This window comes from Zootoca vivipara, chromosome 3 (assembly GCF_965207765.1).
Source record: "Zootoca vivipara chromosome 3, rZooViv2.hap1.1, whole genome shotgun sequence".
In the NCBI taxonomy this organism is placed as follows: Eukaryota; Metazoa; Chordata; class Lepidosauria; order Squamata; family Lacertidae; genus Zootoca; species Zootoca vivipara.
This window is the reverse complement of record NC_142586.1, coordinates 45,015,665-45,043,137: the sequence shown is the minus strand read 5'-3', so window position 1 is coordinate 45,043,137 and position 27,473 is coordinate 45,015,665. Positions and strand designations below refer to the sequence as shown.

At 39.9% G+C, this 27,473-nt stretch overlaps 1 protein-coding gene across 2 annotated transcripts in view; it reads left to right on the top strand.

The window, feature by feature from the left end:
* ASCC3 (activating signal cointegrator 1 complex subunit 3) overlaps nt 1-27,473 on the top strand; it is a 202,937-nt gene that overhangs the window by 32,271 nt on the left and 143,193 nt on the right. For both annotated transcript variants that reach the window (XM_035109325.3, XM_088665994.1), the window contains 2 exons: nt 11,021-11,221; nt 11,692-11,832. In XM_035109325.3, coding sequence (XP_034965216.2) covers nt 11,021-11,221; nt 11,692-11,832 — 342 coding nt within the window. The remainder of the gene's footprint in view (nt 1-11,020; nt 11,222-11,691; nt 11,833-27,473) is intronic.

Genomic DNA, 27,473 nt, shown 5'->3' with positions numbered 1-27,473 from the left:
CCGTGTCCAGAAGAGGACAACCAAAATGGTCAAAGGCCTGGAAACGATGCCTTATGAGAAACGGCTTAGGGAGCTGGGTATGTTTAGCCTGGAGAAGAGAAGGTTTGGAGGTCTTTAAGCGGAGGCTTGACAGCCATCTGTCAAGAATGCTTTGATGGTGTTTCCTGCTTGGCAGGGGGTTGGACTGGATGGCCCTTGTGGCCTCTTCCAATTCTATGATTCTATAATATCCAGAATCCTGTGCTGATCAGTTTGGGAGAAGTGAGGGGGTAAAATCAGATTCAGGCACCTCCATTCCTTCCAAAAAGGGTTTCAGCATTCAAAGACAAAAACAAAAAAATGCTTATATAGACTGAGCTGCTGCACATGCATTTTGTTGGAATGGATGCAGTATCACTGTCTACAAGAATCATGTACATTTGTTTAGCAAAATGCACTTTATTAGAAGGCATGCAATGAAAGAACAGTGAGTAGCGAGTTCATATTAACCAACAGTACACCTTCACTTGCTGTTTAGGCACAATGTATTCATGAGAGCTAAGCAGACATCTTGAAAAATGTTAATGTAGAAAATAGATGCAAAGTGTTGGTTCCTGTGGAGTATTTCCTAATGTGTTCATCTTTTTTTAAAAAAAGAAAAAATATGGTTTAATAGGCTTTTAAAATTTAAAACATACTTATAAAATCAGGGATTGGTGGTGAAGGGATGTGGCCATAAGACTCATGGGTATTGATTTTAATCATGGTATTAATTACCAAGTAGAAAGCTTCCATTTGCATTATTGATTGTAAACAATGCTCTCTATTTGTACATCAGTTAGTATTCCACGGTTTATTGTACAGCTGAATATGGCTTCCTCTCTCTCTTTGCTGTTCCTGTGTTAGTGTAACGAAAGGTGCAGTTACAAATGAGTAAAAATAAACATTTAGTTTGAAACTTTTTAGCTCAGAATGCATTGTAGCTCATCAACCCTTGAGCTGGTCCAGAGACAAAATTGGACACAGAATATGTATAATGTAAACCAATGAGAAACTAGGGTGCTGGAGCGTCTCAAGCCATGCTGTAGCTGAAATGTGGGAAATAGGGAGAGTTCTGGATTAAAGTGGTAATGGTGGTGAATTGCAACTGTGCTAATAGTCTGAAGGGTTGGGTTTATGCAGGGGTGAAAAACATGTGGCTTCAGATATTGCTGTACTACAACTACAACTCCATCCCCTATCATTGGCCAGACTGGCTGGAATTGACGGAAGCTAAATTTGAACAAAAGAGTGCCCCTGATATCCATGTTAATAAATTGAGGTACCCAGGACCAGCCCCAGAGATGCTCAAAATCACTGGACATAGAAATGAGTAAATGAGGAATAAATATTCAGAATTCTTGAGACTCAAATATAGCTGTTACAGCAAATGTCATGGAATTGCTAGGGTCAGTCCAATAGGTGATCTGGGTTCATATGTCTTTTGTTAAACTCCCAGTCTATCTTTGCTCCTCTTGTTCCTCATTCTACAACCTTCTTACTTGTTTCCTAGAACAGGAACATAGAAGCTGCCTTATACTCTTGATCCAACTAGTTCAGTATTGTCCACATCGGGGATGGGGAACCTGTGCCCCTCCATATGTGGCTGGATTTCAGTTCTCGTCTGGCCTAGCTAGCAAGGCCAATAGTCAGGAATGACGGGAACTGTAGTCAAACGACATATGGAGGGCCACAGGTTCTCCACCCCAGCTCCACACTAACCAGCAGTGTCTCTCCAAAGTTTTAGGCAAGGATCTTTTCTATCCCTACCTGAAAATGGCAGAAATTTAGTCAGGGGTGTTTTTCATACAAAGGATGTACCCTACTTCTGAGCTACGACCCTTTCCTAGATACCTAGTGAAGGACTTTGAATGTGGCCCCTTCAAATGACTTTAAAAAACGGATTTCTAGAAGTTGCACATGAAATACTTTTATATTGTGTTACAGGCTACGTTTCTTTTATTTGAAGTTTCAATAAATTAGGTCAGTTTCAAACTGCCTGAGGAGCTACACACACCTTGTGGGGCCTCCTTCTTATACAAGTTGGAGGGCAATCTGCACATGCAGTGCGGAACATTTCTCTATTGCACAAGTTTTACCTGCATAAAAATAGTAAAGTGCTTCAGATTATAGCCATACATTTACACTTTCACAAAGTATATTTCATTTGATTTTTAATTTGTTCTAGCTAAGAACAAAAATCCACACCTCATTTTTGTTCACATTGAAAACAAAAACAGGAAAATGTTTGGTGAAATTAAAATGTAAGGAGTTTTCCTCGGTTTTTCTAAAAGCAATTGTTTTGTAACTTCTACTTCAGGAAACATGAAGTTTCTGCTTTGTTCCCATATAATTACTAGGACACAACTAGTGTTTGAACACTGTTATTAACTGGAGTTAAGATTTCTGTGTAGCACGCTTGATGAAAGTTATACAAACAGTAGAAACAGTCTTAATTATTTTAAAGGTTTTGCATATTAAAAGTATGTTGTTCATAACAATAACGAACTGTCATCTTGCTTCAGTCTTAGACATTAAGAACATATACATAATGTGCCCTAAAAAATTATAGATGATAATTATTAGGGAAACTATTCTTTTCCAGAACAAGCAGTAATGTCTGATAATATTTTAGGTACTTGGAGAATTTGCCTGTTAGAATGTTTCAAAGTATAAAACACACTTAAAATAGAAACGATGTTTACAGAGGAATTTTATGGGTGTTTTTCTGTAGGGGGAAGCAGGGGGAATCTCTTGGTTGAGCTATCACATTTTGCTAAGTCCTATCAGTGCATAGCAGCCAGGGTGAGAGGTGGGAAACTTTATTTTTTTACCTTTTTGAGGGGGTGCTTCTTCCCCCATTGCAGTCAACTGGAAGAAATTAACTACACCACTTCCAGGGCTGGCGTAGATAGGGCCATGTTTTGGGATATGTCTGTGGAATGAAGTAGGGTTAGGATCCTGTGGGCCCTCGGCCAACTCCAAGATGTGCTTGTGGAGTTTTCCATAGGCATACCAGATGCTCTTCCCAAAAGGTCTCCCAGCCTTCTGTAGCAGATTCTGGTGAAGTGGGGTGAGCTGTCAGGGGAAGAAAGGGGAAGTCCTATTTGTGCAAACAGAAGTCCATGTTGTAATTTGGATGTCACAACTTGATATCATCTATGACAGGAGTTGTCAGCCTTTTTGATGCAGTGGGCACATTTCAAATTTTCAGAGTACAGTGGGTTCCAGTTACAAAATGGCTTCCAAGGGGATTTGGAATAGCACAAAATGGGTGTCATGGGGGACATGGCAGGACACAAAATTAGAGAAGGTACTGTCATGATGAAGCTTTTCCATATTTTTATTTCTATGTTCTCTGACTGAAAGTAAATAGCTTGCATCAATATGAGATGTGCCTTTTATTTACCAAGTCCCCACCCCCCAATTTTACTTCTGTGCAAATTGATGTAATGGTACTAATTTTGTCACATTATCAATTTTAATATATTTTTGCTTTAATTTTGGCACAGTAGGTGATTTGTTTTGGGGCTGTGAGATCGAAATTAGGATACAAACAAACAAACGAAAAGGTAACCATGTCGACCCATAAGGGAAAAAAATCCAAAATACACATTAGGTAATACCAACATTAGGTAGACCAACCAAAATGTCACAAAACATTGTGCAGGTTTTCAAGTTTTTAAGGCAAAAAAAAGTTTTCTTTGTTTGAATTTTCTCTCATGTTCCACCTTAAGATGCTTACAAAATGCATACAAACATGGCTTGAGGAACAGCCTTTTCTTTATGCCCACTGCCCTGTTTTTTTATCTAACCTGATGAAGAGTTATTGGGATCCTGAACGCTTACACAAAGAAAAAACAAGTGCACTCCTAAAAAGTAGATGCTCACGACATTTGTGTTTCCCCCCCCCAGAAGAATGTTCTTTCCATTCTGTGTTGCCTCACTCCTACTTGATGGGTTAACGTTTATTATCTCTGTCAGCTATAATTACCCTTTAAAGTAGTGTATGTTAGTTCTTCCCCTTTTTGTTAAATAGATATTGTAGCACCAAGCTTGAAGGAGGTGGTTTATCTCCCATCATAAGAGAACAAGCAAGTTAAATATGTACTCTGAAAATCATTATTCAGTACATGTGGAGATCTCTAAAGTGATAAGATTGTTAAGAGCTTTAATCGTGACTCATGCCTGAACAGCTGGAAGATGTGCCATTAGTTAGTGCCTGTAGAGAAAGAAATTTCACTCACAGTCTTTCTCCTCAACCATTTTATTTCGCAGTAAATACACGTTTGTTGAGCACACCTTCCAACCAGTTTGTGCTTCTGTTGCTGTCAAATCATGTTTTCCAAGAGCTTAAAGCGCAATAGGGCGAACCAGGTGCTCTTCTGGACAGCACATTTGTTTTCTAATGTGATTACAAGGCTGAGTGGAATATGGTTGGATGAACATACCGGGCACCTGTTGAATATTTTCGTAGTTTAGTTATGGATGACACAGGGTTAATCCTCACTCTCCTCCACGCATCCTCGTGTTGTTAATTTCAAGCTGTGCAAAAGTAGGGAATACCAGCAAAGCTACCTCCTACAACAGTGACCTGGCATTTTGTTGAATGTGTTGTTAAGCTTTTCTCTCCTCCCACTCCAATGTAGCTTTAAACATTGTTTGGAAGCTGTGCACTCCACCTTGTTTAATAACTCTCTTGACTCATGAGAGTCTGCAATTTATTACTTTTAAACAGTTAAATTAAGAGATATAAAAGGGGGGATATAGTAGTTAAAACAGCATGTAAAATAGCAGGCAGGCTAAAACGATGCTAAAAACAGGCTCCACATAAATTTACAGTGTTCCTTAGTTAAAAGTCCTGGGTTTTCACACCTGTGTCAATAACTCATAACAGGGTATTGTATAATCTGGGTGTCTTGACAGAGAAGGCCCAATCTTTACCTCACTAAGTTGGGAATAGTTTTTCCTTTTCATATGAGCCAACTAGTTCATATAGGAACAGGAAGTTCTTGAAGTATTCCTATCCAAAGTAAAATGTTATAGATTATTCCCTATAAAGTGCAGGGAGAGCTCATGAAGCTGTTTTAGAATTGATGACCATTGTTCTAAATTTCATGTCGGTTGGGAGCTTAGTTGCTGAGTGTTGGACCAGTTGAAGCTTCTGACATGTCTTCAAAGGCAGTCTTAATCTACGATGCATTGCAGTTTATTCTGAATGTTGCCCCAACGTGGGTGGCAGCGGTGTTCAACACCTTCACTGTCTACTTTGTGCATTGGATGAAGTAGACAAATGGCAAATGAAAGCTCATGCCTCCATAACTTGGTTAACTAAGGTACCGCAGGCTTCTTTATTTTCTTCCCAAATGAAAGTAAATTTTATTTAGTGGGGAAACATGAATACAGCAACATGCAAAAATAAAAGCAGTGGGCCAGTTGCATTTCCCAGTAAACTATATGTTAAAACAAAACTGATTTGATGTGAATGAAGAGTGGGACCCCCAAGGCTCTGGTCCCACACTCTTGCTGTGCCTATGATGAAACAAGCCAGAATCTGAACCTGAACTTGTGTCCTGAGGTGTTATTGCACCTGTATTCATCTGTAGTTTATGAGCTTAAAGAAAGAGTTGGACTAATCCCCCAGTTCTTTGTTGCTGGTTTGTTTTTGCAATCCAAGAGCTCGGTTCAGTTATTGGTGTAAATCTAAGGAAGGAGAGAGGCTGGGATGCTGAGAGAAGCCTTTGGTCATGTCTTGTCACAGTGACAACCGTGGGTGGGTGAATTTTTTAATTGGTTTGCATGGCCAAACATAGTTTTGCATTTGTTCTTTATATTCCAGTTTTAATTTGCCGTCTTCACTCTGTACTCCACTTGGTTTTTCTAACAAGTGGGTGTTGATGCTTGTTGCAGTGGCACAGAGGAGAAACTAGGGTAGATCACTATTTTTGTAACACAAACAGCAGAACTGTTTTCATCTACAATAACAGGACCTGACAATGTTGGCTGTAGGCATAAGATTAGCTGGCAGGTGGCTAATTGGCTTTTCCTGTGTCCTGTCATGATCCAGAAGTGCAACTGCTCACCAGCAGAGCCTTTTCATCGCAAATGTGATGTTATGTTGCTGCCAGAATCAACAGCGGAATGAAGGAAATAAGCAGCCATTGGACACTTCAGGGCTGACATTAAGGTCCCACAGAACCTTCTTCAAAGGAAATACATATTGGACCAGAGGGATTTTGGGTTGGTTAATATATTATCAAATCCTCTTGATTATGTGATTTACTGTAGGAGATCCAGGTTTAAATTGTTTCTCAGCTGCAGAATTCTGGAATAGGTGGATATTGTTGTGGTCCAGCAAAGAAATTCTTAGCTATTAGAGGCAAATTTTGAAGAATAGGTTGACTCTGGATTTTTTCAGAACATTTCAGCAGATCAATGGATGGTAAAATCAAATGCAACTCTGAGTAGAGGAACAATAAACTCCCGAAACAGACAAGCTCCTTGCATTCTGTGACCTCCAGGGATATTAGATTTAAACCCAATGCCTTTGAGGCACAAACCTAACGTACCACCACAGGTTAGCTGGCAACTAGGTATCAATGAGATATTGTTCTATTCACTCCTTTGTATTTCATATTCAAAGTGTGACTTAAGGGACAAATACAAGCTGGGATAAAATATCTTACAACTATCATAAATCATCTTCCTGAAACCTACTTTAATAAGTGGATGTTACACAGCAATCTAGAATTCTGCTGCTAAACCTTTGAAAAGAGTCAACTCATAAGAACTGGCAGCATCATACCCATTAATCATTGCACAATTAAACTGTCCGAGTTTTTTTCCATTAGCCATAAAAGTCCAAATGGGCAAGATGTCCAGGGAAAGAACAAACTTGATAATTTTCAAGGCAAATCAAAGCCATCGCTAAGTTCAATTCTCTTCTCCATTTTGCTTGTTCATATTATTTTGTTAGGTAAACATGTTGTTCAAAAGCAATTGATTCTTATCAAACCAAGCAAGAGTCATAAGTAGCAATGAATTTGGGAATACATGACAAGTGGGAAAGGTTTCATTGAGAAAGGGAAGCCATAATCAGATTAATGTTTAACTTTAAAAATTTGCAAATTCCAGGTGTGAGGCAAGGAAATGCTCAAGTCTATTCCAACTCCCTGTTCAGCTCAGTCATATGACCTAGGGTTCAAGTCTCAGAACTCAGGCCCATATTCACCTGCTGGGTTAGGTGTCAGTAGCCCTCTCAGGCTTCTGAACAGCGTTTGGAATGGATAACTTACACTAATGTAAGTTATGCTGACTTCCAGTAGTTAGAATTGCCCTTAAATTGGTTCAGGACAGACAAGAAATTTTATAACTGAGATGTAGAATTCTCTGGCATAAGGATTAGAAATAGCTCCTGTTACAGTTAGATTTCAAAAATAAGTAGACATATTCATACCTCACAATGGAAAAGAATAACAACATTCTTACCTTTCAGCTTTTCGCATTTGTAGCATGGTGACTCCTGCCTTTTCTTACACAGAAAACTAGATCATTTGTCAGATCTGAGTTTGGCAATTCAGGTCGTTTTGAAACAGCTGCAAAGGGGCTGGCTAATTAAATGGGGTGCAGCAGAAAAAGCGAAGTATTTTCTGGTCCTCCACTAAACATTACTTTTTACATCTTCCAGCTCCTGTAGCCAGCTAGATACATTTATTGCATTGTGAGGGAAAGTGACTGGCGGAGGGGAGGGGATGGGGTTGCAGGGGGGAAGTGGTGAAAGGGTTAACCCAGGCATAGGCAACCTTGGCTCTCCAGATGTTTTGGAACTACAACTCTCATGATTCCTAGCTAACAGGGCCAGTGGTCGGGGATCATGGGGGTTGTAGTTCCAAAACATCTGGAGAGCCAAGGTTGCCTATGCCTGGGTTAACCCTTGCCTATTTTCCCATTGCTGCAAACTGATCAATTGCAAGCAGGCAAGAATAGAGACTTGGGTTCCTGAGCAGTGATTTGCAGCTGAAGGTATGTTGCTCAAACAGACTATTCTTTAGGTTGTTCTCATGAATTGTGTTTCCTTCTCTTTCCTCATGCCACCGTCTCTTAGAAGTTCATGTTTGAAGAGCTTTCCAAGATCGCTTCATTCTTTCTGGGCTTTGATTCCTTGTTCCTGCCGTCTTTTAGGAGTAGTGACTTGACAGACTGCCAGCCCATCTTGAAAAATCTGCTGTTGCTCAGTGCTACTACTTTTCCTCCTCTGTCTGGTGTAACCATTTAAAAAAAAAATAATTCAAAGCATGTCGGTAGCAATTCTTCTCCTGGAAACTGTTTCTGCCCTTCTCTTTTTCTTCTACACTTATGAATTGATCACACCTGGAATAGAAAACCTTAAGATGACTTTGGCTTTTCACGTGGCAATTTTCTGAGAACTGCGATAGAAACAAAGGGAGCACATTTTTCATTCCCAGTTAGCATGATTATGAAATTACTAAAAAAATTAGATTGCATATATTAACACGCATAATCTTGCACAACAGCTGTAGAACACTTATGCTAGCTGAAATAAATGATCTGTCTAGTTCAAGATTCTCTCTGGTATCTGTGGCCAATCTAATGTGCCAGGAAAGTTTGCATGCCCCACATCTTTGTGCCCTGTTATCTGAGTGTCGGGAATATACTACTACAGTGGAACCTCGGTTTATGAACACCTCGGTTTATGAATTTTCGATTTACAAACGCTGTGGACCCATCTGGAACGGATTAATTCACTTTCCATCATTTTCAATGGGAAAGTTCGCTTCAGTTTATGAACGCTTCAGTTCATGAACAGACTTCCGGAACCAATTACACACATGCTTCGGGTTAAGTACACTTCAGGTTGAGTACTCCGTGGACCCGTCTGGAACGGATTAATCCACTTTCCATTACTTTCAATGGGAAAGTTCACTTCAGTTTATGAACAGACTTCCGGAACCAATTGTGTTCATAAACCGAGGTACCACTGTATGTGAATATGTCCTTCATGAATTTACCATCTCATTTAATTAAAAAAAATCCATTGACGATAGTGACATGTTAATATTCTGTGGTAGTAGGTTTCATAGGTTTATTGTGCATTCCTGTGAAGAAATCTTAAAACTGCTTTGTTTTTGTTTTACTGTATAAAATAACAATATTTCCGTCCTCTCTGCTCCCTGTATACTTAAAGTCCTGATGTTATTTGTACAGAAGATGCTTGATCCCTGTAGTCATTTCAATTGCTTTTTAACATTTGCTTCTCTTACCATACATTCCTGACAGTGGGGGGGGGAGCCTGTGACCCACCACAGGTTGCTGAACCTCAGGTTGTGATTGGTCCCAACTCCCGTATCCATTGCCAGGGATGATGGGAATTGTATGCCAGCAGGAACTGGAGGACTACAGGTTCCCCCTACCCACTTCAAACACAACTTGAGGCAACTTCTGGATGCACTGCTCTCACTTGAGCCTCAAGTGGCCTTGGTGGCATGGAGTGCCTTCCATTGGCTTCAACTGTTAGTCCAGCTATGTCCTATCTAGACAGGGATAGCCTCTCTTCTATCATCTATCCTCTGGTAACCTCTAGGTTAGATTACTGCAACAAGTTACACATGGGGTTGCCTCTAAAGGCAGTTTGGTGCAGAGTTTGGCTGCCAGGTTGCTGAAAGCAGCAAGACAGTTTGGGCATATAACGTCAATCCTGGCTTGGCTGCACTGGCTGCCAAATAGTTTCCGGGTCCTATTTAAAGTGCTCGTTTTGACCTATAAAGCCTTAAATGTCTCAAGACTGCAATAACTCTCTCCAGATGAACTGACCCAGACCATGCTATAATAATCTGAGGCCCTTCTTCATGTGCCTCCTCCACAGGAGGTCCAGAGGGTGGCAACACAAGAATGTGCCTTTTCTGTGGTGGTTCTCCCTTTGTGGAATGATCTCCCCGGGGAGGTTTGTCTGGTGCCTTTGTTACATATTTTTAGGTGCCAGGCAAAAACTTTCCTCTTCTCCCAGGCTAATTAAAAAAATCTGTGGCCTTTTAAACGGCGGAGGGGGGGTATTGTTTTTGTTTGTTACTATGGTATGCGTTTTTGTGTTCTTATATTGAAATCCATCCCATGATCCTCAGTTGAAAGTTGGTGTAGAAATATAATAAGTAATAATATTCCGTTTGAGATGGGCCAACCAGCACTGTGCATAGCATTCTTATAACGTTACTTGCTTATAAATTGCCTAAAATGAACTGTTATCAGTCCGTATCAAAGAGGGGAAAGCCACAAGATATATGCTGTTAGAAGAAAAAAGTTGATTCCAAAGTGGGAGGGGAAGTAAATAATGGTCTGTTTGATTTGGTCAAAGTGGTAGACTGTAATCTTAGCTGAACTTGAAAGGAAACGAAGTGTGACTAAGGGGAAAGTTGTGAGAAATGTTTATTTTTAGTAGTGAAGTGGAAAGAAAGTTGGCAGGTGATGACAACTAAGAGGACCTGAGGAGGGGGGAAAAGTGACGAAGGGAGTGGATAAATGCGAAACTATGCTTTTCAGTTAGTTGAATGTTAGGTGTGATGTAGTCTAGGGATGGAAACTGGGGCCCTCCAGATGTTGTTGTGACTACAGCTGAAGACTTTTATTCGAGTGAGCAATTAAAGCAATTTCTGCTTTTATTGTTTGTTTTTAACTTGTTTTTATCTTGATTGCATTTGTTGACCTTGATGTAAACCAAATAGAATCAACTGCAGGTAAGAAATACATAAACATAAATAAAAGTTGGACAAATAATATAACTCTCATAATCCCTGGCTGTTGGCTATGCTGGCTGGGACTAATGAGAGCCAGGAGTCCAGTATCTGGTTCTCCACCCTGGTGTAGTTCATAACAATGAACTGGACAAATTAAAGTTAGAGAGAATTGTACACTTTAGTCCTTGTCAACAGCAACTGTTTTAATTATTTAGTTGAATGCTTCTTTTCTTTTCTGGACTTTTTTTTTGCAGATTGGGCAACTTGCTTTCAAGGGCATGAAAAGGTTAAATCGAATCCAGTCCATAGTTTTTGAAACTGCCTACAATACAAATGAAAACATGCTAATCTGTGCGCCCACTGGAGCTGGAAAGACTAACATTGCCATGTTAACAGTTTTGCATGAAATCCGTCAGCATGTTCAGCAAGGAGTCATCAAAAAGGACGAGTTTAAGGTAGGAATGTAATGAACTGCAGGACAGCTTTATAACTTGTAAGATAAAGCCCATTATAGAGTTGTGCACATTTATATGGATTCAAGAAGTTTTCAAGGACATTGTGTTTTCCCCAAGTCACACGGAGATGGAGCCTGTTGATTTACTTCATCTCTGTTATGTAATTCCTTTTTCTGTTCTGAAAATCTTATTACCCATGTGAAAAGCTTTGAAAATATATTTAGCTTTGATGCAGAACCAATTTTCAAAATGATAAGCCCGTGTAAACAAAATCTATTGTCTTTTAAAAAGCTGCACACTTATCCAGCACCGATAAACACTTTCCATCTACCCCTATTAGGTTTTTCCCCCGTTGCTGTAAGTGCTAGGTATAATATTTCACAATAAATTGTGATTTGTATCAGTTGCTGCAAAACCAACAGTCTTGTACACTTTGCTCATTTATCAAACTGGTTTCCTTTTTGGTACAGATTGTTTATGTTGCTCCTATGAAGGCATTGGCAGCTGAGATGACAAATTACTTCAGTAAGCGGCTGGAGCCACTAGGCATCACAGTGAAAGAGCTGACTGGTGATATGCAGTTGTCGAAAAGTGAGATTCTACGAACCCAGGTATGCTACATGACAAGCATAAATATATTGATGGATGCAAGCAGTAGTGTATAAATGTGCTTTGTATACATTTAAGCTCGTTAGCAGGATTAACGTAAAGCAAGAAGTTAAATGCAACGTTAAAGAAAAATCAGGGAATAGCTAATAAATCGAATAACGTAGGAAATGCAGTATTAAAAATGATAAGAAACTGCAAAAGGGGTGGAGTCAATATATATATATATATATATATATATATATATATATATATATATATATATAGGGAAGTTTTGTATTTGTATGTCTAAAAAAAATCCAAAATTAGAAAATAAAATTTTTAAAGAGAAAAAAGAAATCCATGCCTTTTGCATTTCACCAGTGCCTTGCATGAGCATAGATCACACACGCCACTCCACTGTATGCATGCTTTCAACTGCCAAGGCATAAACAGTAGTGATGAAGAAATAAGTCATCCAGTGAAACTTGTTCTTACTTACTGATACTTTTATTGGGAAACCAACTCCATATGAACTTCCAAGTGGCCCTAGCGTCTCTTGGAAGACTCTGAAAAACTGTTTTGTGCCATGGCACCAGTATCAGTGCTCTTACCACTTGCAGATCTGAGAGAGAAGCGAACAGATCTAGAAATACACAAATGGAGCTTTCAGCTTCTGTGTAAGCATAGGAAGAGCCCTGATGTTGGCCCACGTAGCCCGGCATGCTTTTCTCATAGTGCTCAAACAAGTACCTACAGGAAACTCACAGGCAGGACCTGAGCACAGGCTCCCCATTTGTGTTCCCTAACAACTGATGTTCAGAAACATGCTGCTTCCAACCAGGGAGGCAGCCATTTGTGGCTAGTAGCCATTGAGAGCTGTTTATATCCATTGATTATCCTTCGTGAATTTGTCTGGTCCTCCTTTAAAGCCATTCCAGTTGACGACCATCACTGCCTCTTGTAGGGGTGAATCCCATAGTTGAGCTATGTGCTGTGTGAAAAAAGTACTGAATCTTCCAACACTGAGCTTCCAACTGTAAAAGTGCCACATGCAGTGGATACGTGGGTGCACAAAAAAATCTATTCTGGTGAACAGACACTCTTAAGTCAATATGGCTGCCTTTGTTCATTCACAGTTCTTTGTGCATAGCAGAACCCAGCAGGGACTGTCTGTTTACATATTGTCTCCCCACATAGTAGAAAAGGTGGAGTGGGCGAATTAGTTTCCTGAAGCTCATTTATAGAGGTTTTCTGTAAAGATCTGAGCAGCATTAATGTCTATTTTAATCAGATTTGTGGTAAGCACACTTGTGAGACAGATGTTGATGTGGTTTATTATGTTAGGTAATGTTTGAAACTCTGAGACAGAGACGTTAATAAATCCATAATGAGAGTCGGTAGCACAACTCCTACATATAACTGGTTTATTACTTTGCGAAAATACAACTTGTTTGTGTAAGCTAATATTTCAGTGAAGTGGGCACTTCTCCAGTTACTCGCGCAGTGTTGCTTTTCTTGAAGGGGGAAATAGCTTGGAGGGGGCAAGCAGATTGTTGTTTCAAAGATTAGTAGATGGATTGCTTTTGTGATGACAGTGCAGTAGAAAGAAGTGAAGCAGACAACGGACGTGTCAGAGCTGAATAGAGCAAGGAGCCCTGAGGGTGGCAAATGACACCAAGACTTTTTGAGCTGTATGGATTAGCACCCTGATGGGTTTGTCCGCTGATGGACTTCAGACACTTCAGCCATGATGGCTTTTCTGTCCAGTGGCAAATGATTCTGACAGAAGAGGGAACAATGCAGTTTTTCCCTTCAAGGGGAGGGCGACAACCAACTTTGGGTAAGCAAAAGTGGACTTGATGGTTTGTGTGGGGAAGGGCTAGAATTCCTCACTTCCCAAATGTCTTCCTGCCTTGCTCAGAGGGAACAGTTTTTGGCACAGCTCCCATTTTTGTTTGGCCTGTTTTTTGGCGTAGGCTTATCTGCCTCTCGAGATATCATCGCCAAACTTGACACGAGGGCTTCTTCAGGTGTGCACAGCAGTTTCTCATAGTGTTTGAGTGTCAGGTGCCATTTTGAACCAAGGTGGCGGACAAAAGGTGACTCTTGATTTTACCTGATTTTTGACGTGTTTGGTTCTAACTCACAAAGTGCACTACCCACTTAAAATTCACAATATTCACAATAAACTAAGATCCGTACAAAGAGATAATATATGTTAGGTTAAAGTAAGAAAAACTATCCGGAATTGGCCGGAAAGGAAAGTGGGAACGTAACAAGTAAGAAGAGGAGTATATTGTAAAACAACAGTGGACAGACAATCGGAAGCACTTTTTATATTTTTTATATTCTTTATACTTTCCTTTTTTTTCTTATTTGTATCTGTGTTTCTATTGGTATCTTTAATTTTTCATTGTTCTTTTCAGTATGCATATATACTGTATACTGTATGCATGATTAGTACAAGATATGATTTATGTAAATTCGTGAATGAGGGATTTTTGAATTTTCTTTTTTTTCCTTTTTTCTTTCTTTCTTCCTTTTCTTATTTGAGGATTTTCTGTTGGTTCTTATTCTTGTATTTTGCTTCTTTCTGGTTTGTTATTATGTAATTTTAAAAATTTTGAAATAAAAGTATTTTTAAACCAAAAAAAAATAAAAAAAAATAAAATTCACAATATTTTCTGTTTTTAAGAATACTATGCAGGGCTGGGAACTCCCTGCTAGCATATAATGTAATACTAGGAGTATTTTTGTGGCACTTTAAAGTCTAACAAATGTATTATAACTTAAACTGAAACAGACAAACATGGTTTCGCTTCTGGAAATATAATAATTGTGATTGTAATAATTTTATTATTTATTTTACTTTTAGTTATTAAGCATGTGTGACAAAATCTCTGTATTTTCAGGCAGTATAGTCTCCATTTGGAATTGCTAATTACTCAGGTTGTTGGTTGCCTAGCTGCTGTTCTGCTCACTCTGCCATTCCTTCTCCTGATGACTGCTGTTTCACTTGCAATTTTTAAAGGGCCATTGGTTCCTAAATGTTACACGAGATGGAGCCAGATATGTGTATCCTCCCATGGCTCACCTTTGTCTTTAATTCATACTCTGTGATTCCTCACCCCTTTTCTACCTACCACCTGGCAGTAAAAAAAACTATTGGTTTTTTAATGGAGGAATGGAAAGACAGAAGCCCAGTACCACTGATGTGCAGCCTTCATAACTGGGTGATGCGCTGAACAGACACTTTGTGGAGTATCTTTTTCTAGTATTAAAGGTCTATTTTAATTAAAATACTATAGACATATATCACACATATTCTCTCTCTCTCCCTCCCTCCCTCTCACACACCTCACATCAGCATCACAACTCTGTGCACTGTCATAGTGAGGACAGTACAAGTGGGGTAGCCTGGTTTCTTAATGTTTGCTGTTTTTAGGACCCGCTTATTATTTTTTTACACGTGAGACCTTTTGGAATAAAGGCTTTTGAACATAAATAGGAGCAACTGGAATCACAGAAGGTCCTCTGAAGACCCCGACATTGCCAAGAAAAGTTCCCCTTTAAAAATGTTACATCTGAAAAGAAAAAAAACAGTTGTTATAATACTGTACTTGTATTTTCTTCCATCATAACTAGATGGAGAAAAAAACTAATGCTGAGCGTTTTGCACACCCACAGAGCTTCGGGATCAGAATATTTGCCTTTGGCCGACATTTGGGCAGGGACCTGTAGCAATACCAAAATACATCAAGAAGCTATTGCTAATAAAGAGGAAGCCTTGTTCCTTTGCTGAGAAATCTCTTGCAGCATTTCTCAGTGTCACAGCTATGCTGAAAGTAATTTCTTTTATTCACAAGGTAGAAAGGCATGCCCTATTTAAAATTAGATTCTTGTCGCCCCCCCCTTAAACGAACTACAAAAGGAAATATAAAAATGTCTGTGTCTTTTTTCAAATGTAGCACAATGTACCCAAAGGTTGGTAGTGGTGTTCGAGGCTGAAGATACCTAGAAAAATGTCTAGCTCTCCATAGGGAGCTGAACATCCTTTTCATATGCAATCATTTTTATAATCTGAAGTCTTCCTTATTTCACACTGTGTGTTCTCCCTTTATGGATTCATCTTTATAGTAAAGTGGTTTATGTGCCCCAGAATAAAGTGTTACATCCCACTTGATTGTATATTTTGGGAGGAATTCAGCAGTGCTCTTGTGAACCTTCCATCTGTCCAGGCATTGCAGCTTGCCAGATAGAATGATCCCCTCTCTCCTTCCCCTGCATGCTGTTCTGGAGGTTCTTCCCCCCCCCCATTGGCTATTTCAGGGGGTGAGGGGGAGGACAACATGAAAATCCCATTGGGCAAGCAGACACAGCATGCCTCATGCTCATGGAACACATTAGGTGAATCCTGCCCCCAGTCTTTAGGGCAGAACTCCAAGACTATCTACTCGTTTGCCCATCCCATCTTCTGGCAAAGTTTCTGCCAGATGTCATTCAGACTACAACATCTAAACATTTTTATGCTTGATTCACTGCACAAAGAGCTCAAGGCAGGATTCAACTAGTTGTTCCATGCACAAAATGAGGTCTGCTTGCACAACCTAACTTCCCCCCTCTCTACTTCCACCTGCTTCCCCCCCCAAAAAAAAACTGTTCTGGGGGTTTGAGGGGAAACCCAGAATTGTTTTAGGCAATAGAAGGAAGAAGTCTTATTGTGTGACTGTACCTCATGCCCCACACTCATGCCCCACTTAGCACTGTGCTGAGTTCTACCCTCTGCATGCACCCTTTGTGGGTTTTCTTTATCACTTTGTCATATGGAATACTGTTACACCTGGGCAGCGAAGTGGTAGAGCTCATGTACTCCGTTGCAGCAGGTCCCAGGTACAATCTACGGCATCTCAAGGGAAGAGGATTGATTAGAACTTGGAGAACCACTGACAGTCCTAACAGGCAGTACTGGTTTCGATGGACAGGCCTAATATAAGGCAGCTTTCAAGGTTCCTGCTTGTGACACACTAACAGGTGATGGTGGCAGATTACTAGTTGCCAATGTATTCAAGTAAGCACTTTGCAAAACAGTCATCTGTACCATTCTGCGAGCATGCTCGTTCTCCTGATTAGACCTTTATAACATGAAACTACTGTACTTTCTAATGCTGCACAAAACCCAGCTAGACAATGTGTTAGATTTGTGACCACAACTGCATTCCTCCTCCTCCTTTTAAATGGCAGCCAAGGGATCCTAATTTGGACTGGGACAATAAAGGGGAGGGAGGTGATTTGTACAAAGCAGTGTGAACGTTCAGTAAGTGCTAAATAAGAGCAGAGTAAGGTGCCTTGAATTTTGGGAAAGGTAGTATATATTTTATTATTTTTTAATTACTAATGGTAGAAGATTTGCCAAAATACGACTTTCCTTTAAAGTATGTTGATTTTGTTCTGCCTCCTTTCCTTGTGAACCTTCTCCTATTTTTTTAATGACAAAATTGTTTAATCCCCTTTTATAATAAAGGCTTTTTTATTTCAAAACTATATATGTTCTGGTTGATTGAAGCAGGCTTTTTGCTTAGAAGATTTAGTTTCAAGTATGCACACTCTTCCATTTATTTTACTCACTGTCTGGAAAAAAAATCAGTGTTAGTAGGCCTAAAAATGAAATAGTTAAATTAATAGCTATGCTGAGGTTCATTGTTTAACAACTTTAAAGGGCTAACATAAAAAGAAGAAATAATGTTTTTCTTTGGATCCCTCATCAGTCCAAAACAGTTGAGCATGCTGAAAAGGAATATTTACCGCTTGTTGCTTATGTGTTTTCATGGAGTGGTCCAACAGTGTCACCTGCAGGTGAACAAAATGTGTTTCTTAATTTTTGTAGCTGTTAATCCAGTATATGGTGCAGAAAAAGAGCTAGTGTTTTGTAAAGTAAAAAAATAAGGTTAAATGTTTTATTTTTCAATTCAGTATAGCCAAAGCTAGCAAAGCTTTTGCCTAAAAACCTTTCACCCACCTTTTCTTCATCTCCACGTTGGTTAAAAGAATGTTTATAGTTTATGTTTATGTTTATTTCAAATAAAGCGCACAGTACATTAGATTAAATTAGTGACACTTCCCCTAAATCAGGAATGAGGATTGTGTGGTCTTCTGAATATTTCTGAACTACATCTGTCACCCTCATTAGTGGCTACGCTGACTGCAGCTGATGGTTGCTGGAAGTCCAACATCATCTGAATAGCTCCCCATCCTTGCTCTGAAAGTTTACCTAGTCAGTTTTAGATCTGATTTAATATTTGTAAAACCTGACATACATATTAATTATTATTATTTAATTATTAATGTATTAATTCATGCAGGCAAGCATTTTGAAGTGACATTTCATCACCTGACAAGTATTTTTTTATTTTTAAAATCTTTTAAAATGTTTATATTAATGCAAAATCAAAATCTGTTAAGGTTATTTTTTTTCAGAGTCAGGCTTCATAAATGGAAAGAAGAACCTTTAGGGAAATGCTGGAAAAACTTTTTGCTTCAAAATTCATGATTCTATTATCTCTGGCTTACAAAAGGCCCTTTTCATGCTTTTTGCATGGTGCTGCTGTAGGATTGTTGCAGGATTTGGGAAATCAGTGTGGTGATTTCCTATTGCCCTTCACAACACAGCATTGAGACTGCAGGTGTCAACCACTGGCAATGCTTTGAATAAGCTATTTAGCAAGTGCACCTGCCTCACAAAGTTTTAAAATGTTTTTCACTCAATTGAAGCCTTTTCTCTTGTAACTGCTTACTAGGACAGTTAGTATCTCAAACATCAATTTGAATTTCTAAAACCTATTCTGCTTTCCACATAAAAAAGAGAGAGACCTTGCCCCAAGAGGGCTCGTCATCTGGTGGGAAATGAAGCAGAAGGTCAAGATGAGAAGAGGAATAGCAGACCACCTGTCCTGTGGACCAAAAGACGCTCGCTCTGGTGATCATTTGCAGAGTTGCACCAAAGCAGCTTCCAGTTCAGTGCTCTGGGTGCTAGTGGAAAGCATTTAAAGGCAGAATTCCCTTTTCCTCCTTGAAAAGTAGTAACACCAATAATAACTAGCTGCCCTCCTTGCAATGTTTTGCCAGATATGATTGCAATTAGTGCTTGTTTAATAAATGGCCGACTTGTTACTACTAGACTTATTAATAATATTTTTACAGAGACAGATGTGGAATACCTAACAGTACAGCTGCAGGGCTTTCTATGCCAATGTGTTAACTGCTTAGGATATGGTATACTGACTGCTGTGGCAAAGTGGTGATATTGTGTGCAAATTCATGCCAGAATTGCAACATTTCATTATTTGTTTTTTCAGGCAAACACTGGGTATAATGATTTGTATCATTTTAAACTGCTATAACAATCAAGCTTTACTAAATTCCCTTTATATAATTGCTTTGTGAATCTGTTAATGCTTGATTGCACTATAGGGTTTTTTTTATTAAAAAAATCTCACCAAATGATGACCCTTTTTACTGTGTGTTGAGTGCAAATATGATTTTTACAACATACTGTTCGTAAAACAAATAGGACCCACTTATGAGAAATAGTTCATTTCTTGTATTAATAACTTTAAACATTGTAGAATCCCCAGAGTTGGTTATTGATTTTATTTTACTTTTGCAAGATTTAATAGCTTCTCATAAAGCCCTTTTGTGCAAAGAATTCCACATATCTGTAAAACTACTGTATAACTCTTTTGTGCTCCCCCCATACAAAAAGCACTAAATTTAAAAGGATAGAAAAGCAGTCTTTATAGGTAATGCAAATGATGCATTAAGCTAGATTCTTTTCCTAGGCTACAATTTAAAAGTACTCTAAAGTCCAATTATCTTTGATTTAGCTGTAAAGATTTCAGAATAACAGCTGTGCTTGTTGAGTGAATATTCTTGAGCAGAGAAATGGATTTGAATAGTGAGAAATGTGGAGAGTAGGGGAGGGGTGGCAAAATGTAAGTGGAAGAACATAGTAATGCTTGCTTTCTTTTTGTTCTTTTTCTAAAAAACAAAAATATTCTGTCTTTTACTGTGATGATTATATAGAATAGGAAACAACACCGAGGAATCCAATAGTACTTAACATTTAATCTAAAAGCAGAAATGAAGAACAAATTGGATATTATATATAACCATAGTATCAGTGCATGAAAAATGTCTTTATAACAGTCTAGTGTAGTGGGCTTTCTTTTGAAATTCATGCAGAATAATTTTGTTTGCCAATTCAGTAGCCATCAGATTGAATTTACTTCAGCTGCTTAATTGACATGCACAAATTAATCTTTACCTCCCAGATGTTAAAAGCCGTAAAAGATTGTTCCCAGCGTGATTTTAGTCCCTGTTTGACCAACTTGCTGTTAGGGAAATCAGCAATCTTTTAATTTTGATTTCTGCTTTTAAATTTGAAATGTGTGCAATCTTAACATGATGGAAGTTTAAATGGGAAGCTAAAGCTTCTATAAAGCTAAGTAGTCTAAACACTGTTTCTGCAGATTGCATCCTCCTGCCATTTCTTTGCTTTCAGAAGGTCTTGATGGAAGACTGCTGAATCAAAGCAGCAGCAGTAGCAGCAGCAAGGATGAAGGTGATCTTCTGCATCATCTCCCTGCTGTTTTGAAGTGTCCCCAAGCTATCAAGAGCAGAGGTTTTTTGTAGGGAAGCACCAATGATCACCTTGATCCCTGTTCTTCTGACCCAAGCCTGAATCAAATTACATTCTGTCAGCTAACCGATACCAACAGAATATAACCCTGAGGCACTTGTTTTCCTTGCACAAGTTTTGCCTTTGTTTAGGTATTTTGATTTTGTTTTGAGTGTATCTGCTGAATTGTTGTTGGGTTTTTGTTTTGTTTTTTTAAAACAACAACACCAGTTTGATTTTCCAAGGCTTTGGGAATGGTGTAATGTTGCAGGAATGAATCCCCTTCACTGATTTGTCTCTAATGAAGAATGAGTAGGTCATATTTGAGAATGAAAGAACCACAGAGCTAATTCATCTGTTACATTATGGAGAAGATGGGGGGAAGCAGAGGGACTATTTTTCATGCATATGTTGCAGTATGCAAAGGAAGAGACCCTTAGTTCACATTTGCTGAAGTAATAAAATTCACAGGCAGGATGGAGGCAGGGTTTTTAGGGGGCAGATCAGGAAAAGTAGTGCTTTATCCCACCTACACTTGCCAAGTCTCCTCTGAAATTAGCTGTCAGAGGCTCATCCTCCAGCTGGGCTTAATTTGCATTTCTGAACTCAGTTGGCACAAACAAAGAAAACAGACTAAATTGACTAAAAACAGTTAAGCATTTTACATATCTGCCAATCCTTCATTGCAAATATCTCTCCATCCCCAACTCACTCCCAGGGGCAGAGGAAGGGCCTATAGTGGGTGCGGTCTGCACGGGGTGCCCCCACTGAGGGGGATGACAAAATGCCAGGTGGCACTCACCACAGGGCTTGCAGCACGCCCCAGCCATGCGCCTCTTCTGGGAGAGACTTGGTGGCTTAGGCGCATGCAGGCTCCGCGCTGCACAAATGGTCCGCCCACTGTCTCCCACCCAGCTGTAGGGCAGCTGAGTGGGAAGGCAGACTCCGGAGGCCCCACGGCTTGTCCCACCCCTATGGGCGGCTTGCCCCACCCCTGGGTGCACCGCCCCAGGTACCCGCGCGGCTTTCTCCACTGCTGCTCACTCCCATCCCATTACAAACGGGGTTGGATTGCTTTGCTTGTCTTGCAACATGTAGTTTGACTCTGTGTACTAGAACTTAGGTCTGAAATAAAACAGTGGGTAGGGACTTCAGCTTTGTAGCAGAGCATGTGCTGTTAATGCAGAATATTTTTAAGTTCAACCCTGTTATCACGGTTGAAAGAGTAAGTTAGCTCCTGCTAGTTAATGCAGAGAATCCTGAGCGAGACAAATAGTCTAACAATGTCATAGAATAAGCTACCATGCTGGAAAGCCAGAATGCATTTCCTGGATGTAAGGAATCCCCTCTGTGAAGACAGGATAATAGGATGGTAGGATTTCTTAGCTGTGTGTGTGTTCCATCACAATCAGTCAGGTACCTGTGATGTACAGGAAAAGGGAAACACTTGGTTTTGTTTCATTTTGCTTTATATCACTTTTTTTTCATACCGTATTTCAGAATTTAATATTTTCTTAACAAATTGTAAATCAGCTTTCACTACTCAGGGGTAGGGAATCTGATCTAGCCAGAGGGACAGATACTCACCTCCCCTAACTCCCATGGGCCATTTCAGTAGGTGAACATTGTCACATGGTTTGAAATAAAGCTGTGCAGGCAAAGGCACAAGGGTTTTCTAATAATTTTATAATTTGGCAATTATTAGGGGAATATTGGAAAACTAATAAAAATTATTCCTGCCCCCCCCAAAAAAAGGCACAAGGGATTTGAAGATGCTACTGATTGGTGGAACCTGCATACCTCACTTTCAGCCGGGGGTCATGCCTGTGCCATACCTGAAATTATATTTGACATCAGGCGTAGGACAGGTAGGTGCGGTTTATGCCCTCATCTGGCCTGCAGCTTGGATGTTTCCCATGCCTGATTTATACCTCACACTTTGACAGCATCTCCTCTTAAAATGGGCAGTGAAATGTGGGGGGAAAGAGAAAATCATGAACAGGATTGCTGTGTGCTAATGAGGCACGCTAGCTGAAAGTTGTCATACCTGATTAAGGAGCTTATTGGCACCAGTCAAAGCTGACACTGGAGTATTGGAGTTGATATAACCATGTTTAGTGAAATGAATTAGAGCAAAGAAAGCAGGATAATAATATGGAATTTCTCTCCTGTTTAAAACATTTAAATCATTATTTAAACTTGCAGACTGAGAGCTAATTATGTATTTTATAATACAAGTGTTGGATTTCACAAAGCACACAAGCTGTTCCTCTTCTTTTGTTCTGGAGGCTAAAAATGTGCTTTGTGTAGACAGATTTACCTTAGAAAAATGTCCTGAAATACTGTTTTGATGCTGCTTTTTATCAGTATACCGTAGTATGCTTTATTCTGATGACTTTCCCCCATCTTATCCTTCCTTCTTTGCACTTTCTCCTCTCTGCTCCCTTATGTCCTTTTATCTTTGGATATGTTTGCTGATTATTATACAAATATAGGTGCAAGCCTTAATCAGTTTATTTGGTTGGTAAACTATTATTCCCAGTTAAACAGCCATGCATATTCAGCAGAATCTCATTTTGTTACCATCTTTACTATTCCATTTCTAAACCCACCACTGTTTATGGTCTCACCCACTTCTGGCATGCAATAGTTGAGATGTCACAAGAAAACTGTGCTATCCTCTGTTATCTTTACATGGATTTATTTTCTGTACTGGTGGGTTTAAATTGAGGGTGAGCATCTTCCCTGACTTCTGGTTTTATGTGGAAATCTGTATGAAGAGGGCTTCAACGTCTTGTTTGTTTTTCCATCTTTTTCCATCTTGAACAGAGATAGCTGGTCTCAGTGATCTATTCAGAATACAGCTCTTAGATTAACCGGGAGGGAGCCATTATGAGCGCATTGTACTTCACAAGGTATCCTTTTGTGGTCTCCCCCTCTATCTGAAATGTGGCAGGTGGCTACGTGGGGGAAGGCCTTTTCTGTGCTGATGCCCAGCTCAAAAATTTCTCTCCCCACAGAATGCTAGCCTGGCAGTCTGGTGTCTTTCTACCATGAGGTGAATGCATTTTTATTTTCACTGGGGTTTTCACTTTTTAACTCCAGTTGATCTGTATCTGGATGCTACTTTTATAAGGGTGCTGTTTTTCGCTTATTTTAATGCATTAGTAACTTTATGGTGATTTTAATATTTTCTTGTAAGTTGGCCAGATAAGTGTATTTCAAAGATATAGGAAAGATATAGGGATATAGGAATTTTGTAGTTACTAAGTGAAATTTTAGGAATCCTGCAGAGACCACCTCAGTGTGCTATCAGGCTGATTTTTGCTCTTGAATATACTGGGATGGACATGTGCGTTCCTGCAGTCCAGTTGATTTGCACCCTTAGACTTCCTAGATGGTCATGTAGAATCTGTAGCAATCCATAGCTTTTTACAGAAAGACTGTAACTTTTCATGCCAAAAAAAGTTCCCATTTTGAGGAATGGGGATTGGTCGTGCTTCTGTTGCACTATAGCACTAGGTTGTCCTGGCAGTGTGCCAATTAGGTTTGCTTCTTTGTGACATGCTTCCCGTTAATGCATTCTTGGGGGCAGGGGGGCAGATGGAAACGAGCAAAGGTTTAGCATAGCAATAGCAGCCTTTACAATACTTTTTTGTTGCATTGCAATCCTGTGTATACTGAGAAGTAAGTCCCACCTCACACATTGGGACTCAATCCCAGGTAACACGACATAGGATTGGAACCTAAATATCTATATCCAAAGTCTTAAATGTTGCTCTTTTGTTAGCTGGTATTAATTTTTTAATTGACCAGCGATTTTAGACTTCTGCACACATTTATTCTATGCTTACCCAGTGATGGAACTAGTTCTGGAGTAGTTCCTAATACTAATCTGGGCACCACTGAAGTGAGGCTGTGGGAAGAAATTACATGGACAGAGAGAAATGTAAGTTGACAGTCAAAATATTGACAGTTAGCCCATTTCTATTTGGCCATGCCCTAATACGAAAACCAGATTGAAATGTCTTGCATGAGTTTCAATCCATTAACCAAATGTGACACTTTATTTCCTGGCTGTTTCTGTGCTGAGAGAACTGAAGTGGTGTAATAGTGATATAAATGAAAACTCTTTGCAGTGCTGCTCACTGGGAAGAGAAAACATGGCTGTAGAAAGGTATTTTAAAACTCTTTTTAAAATGATATGGTTTTCCAGTATCCTGAAATGAGTATGCTATGACTGTCTGTGAAGCTTACCATGGTCACTGTAAGAAAGAAGAGATGGCAAAACAAATTATAATTATCCCAACCCAGCGTGGGCAAGTGGCATAGAAATGTGCACTTCTCATGGGCAGCCTATATACCCAGCTCCACTGTAATGCTCATTTTGCCCCAACTGCATTTCCTAGGTCAGGGATATCCAACAGGTCGATCGTGATATACCAGTCGATCACGGGGTGTCCCTGGTCGATCCCGATCACTTTGATTCTACCTCCCCCCCAAAACAGCTCAGCAACTTTGGCTCTTCCTCCCCCCCAAAAAAGCTCAACACCTCTGGTCAATCCTCTGCCATACACACACACACACACACACACACACACACACACACACATGTAATGGGAGTAGATTGCAGTCTCTTGGAAGTTGGACACGCCTGTCCTAGATGAATGTATTGATGTGAGCAGAGATGTGCATTTCTAGGCAAGCTTCTTGTTGTTATACAGGCAACTACATATTTACGTGGGTGGTTACATTCCAAGGCACCGCTCGCGTCAACAGAACGTGCGTAAGCCTGTTATGCCCCTGCCCCATTGCAGTGCCAAAAACTCTGTGCTTACCAGCGGTTGTATGCATGCTGACTGCACAAAAATGGGGAGTTGCTTCCACAGTGGTACCTCGTGTTACGTACTGTCCCCCTTACGAATGCTGCGGGATATGCGCTCCGCTCGGAAGTAGATGCTTCTTGTTGCGACCTTTGTCCAGGATGCGAGCAGAAGCCGCACTCCAGCGGCACAGCAGCAGCAGGAGGCGCCATTAGAGAAAGCGCGCCTCATGTTATGAGCGGTTTCCTGTTACGACCGGACCTCCGGAGCAGATTAAGTATGTAACACGAGGTGCCACTGTATTTGAATATTTTCTTGCAAACAGAGTTGGACTGGGGGTGTTGATTCCCCTCACAACATGTGATTTTTTTTTTAAACCCTTCATTCCAATAGCTAATTTTACTAGTGGTCTTGTGCCTACCAGAAAGACAGTTGAATTGGAAAGAGAATAGAGATTTTCGAATGCTTTGAGAAACATATTTACCCAGTCAAGAACTGAGCATTTCTCTAGGTGCCATGTTGAATATGTCAGAAGGAAATAATAAACTGGAGTAGGGTGGTAGACATGGGTGTGCTTAAGACCTAATAGTTTGTCGCAGGGATGGGAAACATGTGGCCCTCCAGATGTTGGACTCACAGCTCCCATTATCTCTCGTCAGCATTTCCAGAGCTCAGGGATGGTGCAAGTTGTAGTCTAACAATTGGAGGGCCATAAATTCCCTATTCCTGGTTTACCATATCCTGATGGTGGGTTTAAGGTTGGGGAAGCTAACCTGAAAAGTGTATCTTACAACCATAATCAGTATCCCACTTTTGGAAGCTCAGTGTTTTAAATCTAATTCTAAACTGTTTGAAACTTTAAAGGTCCTTCTTCAGACTTGATATATTTTCCCTTCTCCTCAGCACACCTCCCATTATCCCTGACCATTGGCCATACTTGTTGGGACTGATAGGCGTTGGATTCAAACAGCATCTGGATGGCTACATGTTAGGCACACCTGCTCTTGCCCAAATCTCCTCCCCAGCTATCCTATGCAGCAAATGGAGGGGAGGAACAAACAACCCCTCATTCATCCACCCCATGCCTTGGCACTTAGTGCTACAAGGTAATTGGGTTACAGTGTTAGAATTCTAGGCAAGATGAGCAGTAAACTACTCCTCTTGCCTCAGAGATGAAACAACTCACACAACTGCACTTAGAGGAGGAAATCTCCGGACTGTTTGTTCTCCTTTCCTCGCAGGAGCCTAAATCCTTAGTCATAAATCTGAAAACGAGCAGCATTGTCTAGCAAGACATGCACTGTTCTTTTAACTTTGGGTCCAGTCCATCAGACACTGGCACTGTTTTTCTCCCTCAGTTTGTTTAAATGGTGTTTGTGTCAGAGTCCTATTGAAATTCAATGCTGGAGACTGCGCAGCAGCTGTGCTCAATGTGTTCACACTGTCTTCAGAATAACAATATACAGAACTCCGCATTTAATTCACGTCGTTATTTAGAGTGCCATCAGCAACTTTTAATTACAACATGCAGCCGTAAAAGAGCTTTACGCTTAGCGCCGAATGTGTCTAAATACTTTAAAACTGAAGAAAAAGAAAATATGCATCTGTTTTATTTTAAATTGTGACAGCAGGGCTGTGGTACAAGGAAGTGTGTGATCGCAGCAGTACCAGTTTAGCTTTGGCAAATTAGCTAAGTAGCTTGCGTTTGTAGCATTTCACACCTTTAAATTCTTAATATGCCTTGCTAAATATATTTCATCACAGTTTGCTAATTAATGTTCTATGAAAATTACAGCTGCTAATTTTCGTGGTTGACATGGCTCATTTCAAAGTGGTAATAAGTTACATCTGCAGTGGTGTGATGGCATTTTATAAATGCTGGTTGTACACTCACTATTTGGAGTTAGAGTGGGTTCATTAAAGGCCACCGTCATTACATAAGAAGGCAGTATGTTCCCTGTACACAGTGTATTGTTGCGATTCTCTGAATCTAATTCTTTTGTGACTAACATGTTCATCTTTTTCCGCACCGCGCAACCAGATGCTGTTGACGGGGGATGAGTCCCTTTCCCTTACTTGTGAGAGATGCAGGGACAATTGACTGGCTATGACTGCTGGCTTGGAGCTTTCGGCTTTTGATTTGTTCTTTTGTCACTAGCTATTCTCA